Source organism: Penaeus vannamei, chromosome 4 (genome assembly GCF_042767895.1).
Source record: "Penaeus vannamei isolate JL-2024 chromosome 4, ASM4276789v1, whole genome shotgun sequence".
Classification (NCBI taxonomy): Eukaryota; Metazoa; Arthropoda; class Malacostraca; order Decapoda; family Penaeidae; genus Penaeus; species Penaeus vannamei.
The window spans coordinates 1,553,307-1,555,806 of record NC_091552.1 but is presented as its reverse complement, the minus strand read 5'-3'; the positions used below and the strand labels follow the sequence as shown (position 1 = coordinate 1,555,806).

The following is a 2,500-nucleotide window of genomic DNA, read 5'->3' as shown; positions in this document are numbered from 1 at the left end:
TTCTATGCATCAGCGTTTCTCACATGGTGCAGTATATGATATGTTCAGATCAGAAGTCAAACTGCATAAGTCTGCTATTAACCAAACTTTGTTTTACTGATTTACGCATAGTAACTGGGAAAGGGCAAGTTCTCGGTCTCAAATGGCTCTCTGGGACATTGATAATATAAACACAAGCACAAACACAGTAACATGTACACAAAATTGAAAATGGAAATAGCTACAATTCTCACCCTGGCTATTTTCATCTTTGATAAGATGCATTCACCAGCCAATCAGCTTTTGTGAGGATGAATGATGTCATCGGCCACAGTTCCAACGCGGAGGGCTTTTGTGCTCCACAGAAGACGGTCCTCGTGAATTGCGAAAGTCCAGCGCCACTTCTGACGTGCTGTTGCCTCTTCACAGATACTCGCTAGCCTCTGTTTTGCGGCGGTTTCGCGCGCCGTTCCCGACCGCCTTGGAGGTCATCATCACCACACGCCGGATGCCCTCTCACCGCCCCAGAATGGTTACCGATTCCCACCGCCGCCCCCGCCCCCTACTACTGCACCACCCCCACCCCCTCCTCCACCAACCTACCTGCTCCCTACCACTGCCCCACCCCCACCCCCTCCACCACCAACCTACCTGCCCCCCACCACTGCCCCACCCCCACCCCCTCCTCCACCAACCTACCTGCCCCCCACCACAGCCCGACCCCCACCCCCTCCTCCACCAACCTACCTACCCCCTACCACAGCCCGACCCCCACCCCCTCCACCACCAACCTACCTGCCCCCCACCACTGCCCCACCCCCACCCCCTCCTCCACCAACCTACCTGCCCCCCACCACAGCCCGACCCCCACCCCCTCCTCCACCAACCTACCTACCCCCTACCACAGCCCGACCCCCACCCCCTCCTCCACCAACCTACCTACCCCCCACCACAGCCCGACCCCCACCCCCTCCACCACCAACCTACCTGCCCCCTACCACAGCCCGACCCCCACCCCCTCCTCCACCAACCTACCTGCCCCCTACCACAGCCCCACCCCCACCCCCTCCTCCACCAACCTACCTGCCCCCTACCACAGCCCGACCCCCTCCTCCACCAACCTACCTGCCCCCTACCACAGCCCGACCCCCACCCCCTCCACCACCAACCTACCTGCCCCCTACCACAGCCCGACCCCCACCCCCTCCACCACCAACCTACCTACCCCCCACCACAGCCTCACCCCCACCCTATACATATGGGCCACCTGCCACGACAACAACAGTAAGTTATATAAACGGCACAAAAAACTATTGCTGCTCTTATTGTCAATATCAGTATTGCTATTATTGCTATAGTTATCGCTACCATCATAGTTATGCATAGCACTATGTGTCCTATCGATTTTTTTTTTCTTCTTCTTCTTCTTTCTTTCTTTTTTGCTAACAATGTTTGATAATTAGTAAATTCATTATTACTATTATTAGCATCACATCATCAGTATTATTGCAATCACTTCAGAAATGAAAGTAATTGTTAGAAATGTTACTCGTGTTTAATGTTTTATTATTAGTGTCATTTATGCAGTCCTTATTTTCAGTAGCAGTAATGGCGTCTCTTTTACAGTCATTATAAACTATGCCATCATTACCATTATATATCAGTACCATCTACATAATCATGAATGCCAAACTTACCGTCATTATTATTACTATGATGTCCATTAATACCTCCGTCATTAAAATTGTTAAGAGTGATTATCAGACAGCACATACAATAGAAGTATCAATTGCTTGGAAACCCTTGTTCATTTCGAGTGTCTCTCACCCGCAGGAGAAGCCGAAGTACTGGTTCGACTGGGCAGTAAACGACCATTATTCCGGCAACGAATATAACATGCAGGAACACCGCGACGGGGAGAAGACCGAGGGATTCTACAACGTTTTACTTCCCGACACGCGAGTCCAGAGGGTCTCTTACACTGTCGACGGCGACTCCGGTTTCGTGGCTGAAGTTACTTACGAAGGAGAGGCGAAGGAACCTACAAACAGACAGACTTATCTGCCGCCCACCCCTCCTACACCTCCTCCTTCAATCTATGATGTCCCTCATTAATTCTCTTAGTGTATCGAACGATTATTTATTACTTAATATTCTAGCATTTCCAAATGAAAATTATGAATGGCTGATTAACAATCATCAGTGTTTTTCTGGTGTGACTTAAGAGCTGAAATATAGTAATTGGCGGCTTAATGTTGATTGGTCATTTCTCCTATTGGGACCGGAAGGTCCAGACACACACACACACACACACACACACACACACACACATATTATATTATATATAATATAATATGTATCATATTATATATATATATATGTATATGTATATATATATATATATATATATATATATATATATATATATATATATATATATACACACACACTAACATGTATGTATGTATATATGTATGCATCATATATATACTATATATATGTGTGTGTGTGTCTGTGTGTG

The 2,500-nt window shown here is 47.6% G+C and overlaps 1 protein-coding gene across 1 annotated transcript in view; it reads left to right on the top strand.

Moving 5' to 3' along the window:
• Positions 1-2,232, top strand: part of LOC113822523 (uncharacterized) — a 2,703-nt gene extending 471 nt beyond the window's left edge. The window contains exons 2-3 of the mRNA XM_070119423.1: positions 409-1,263; positions 1,813-2,232. Coding sequence (XP_069975524.1) covers positions 409-1,263; positions 1,813-2,094 — 1,137 coding nt within the window. The 3' untranslated portion in view covers positions 2,095-2,232. The remainder of the gene's footprint in view (positions 1-408; positions 1,264-1,812) is intronic.
• Positions 2,233-2,500: the final 268 nt, after the last annotated feature.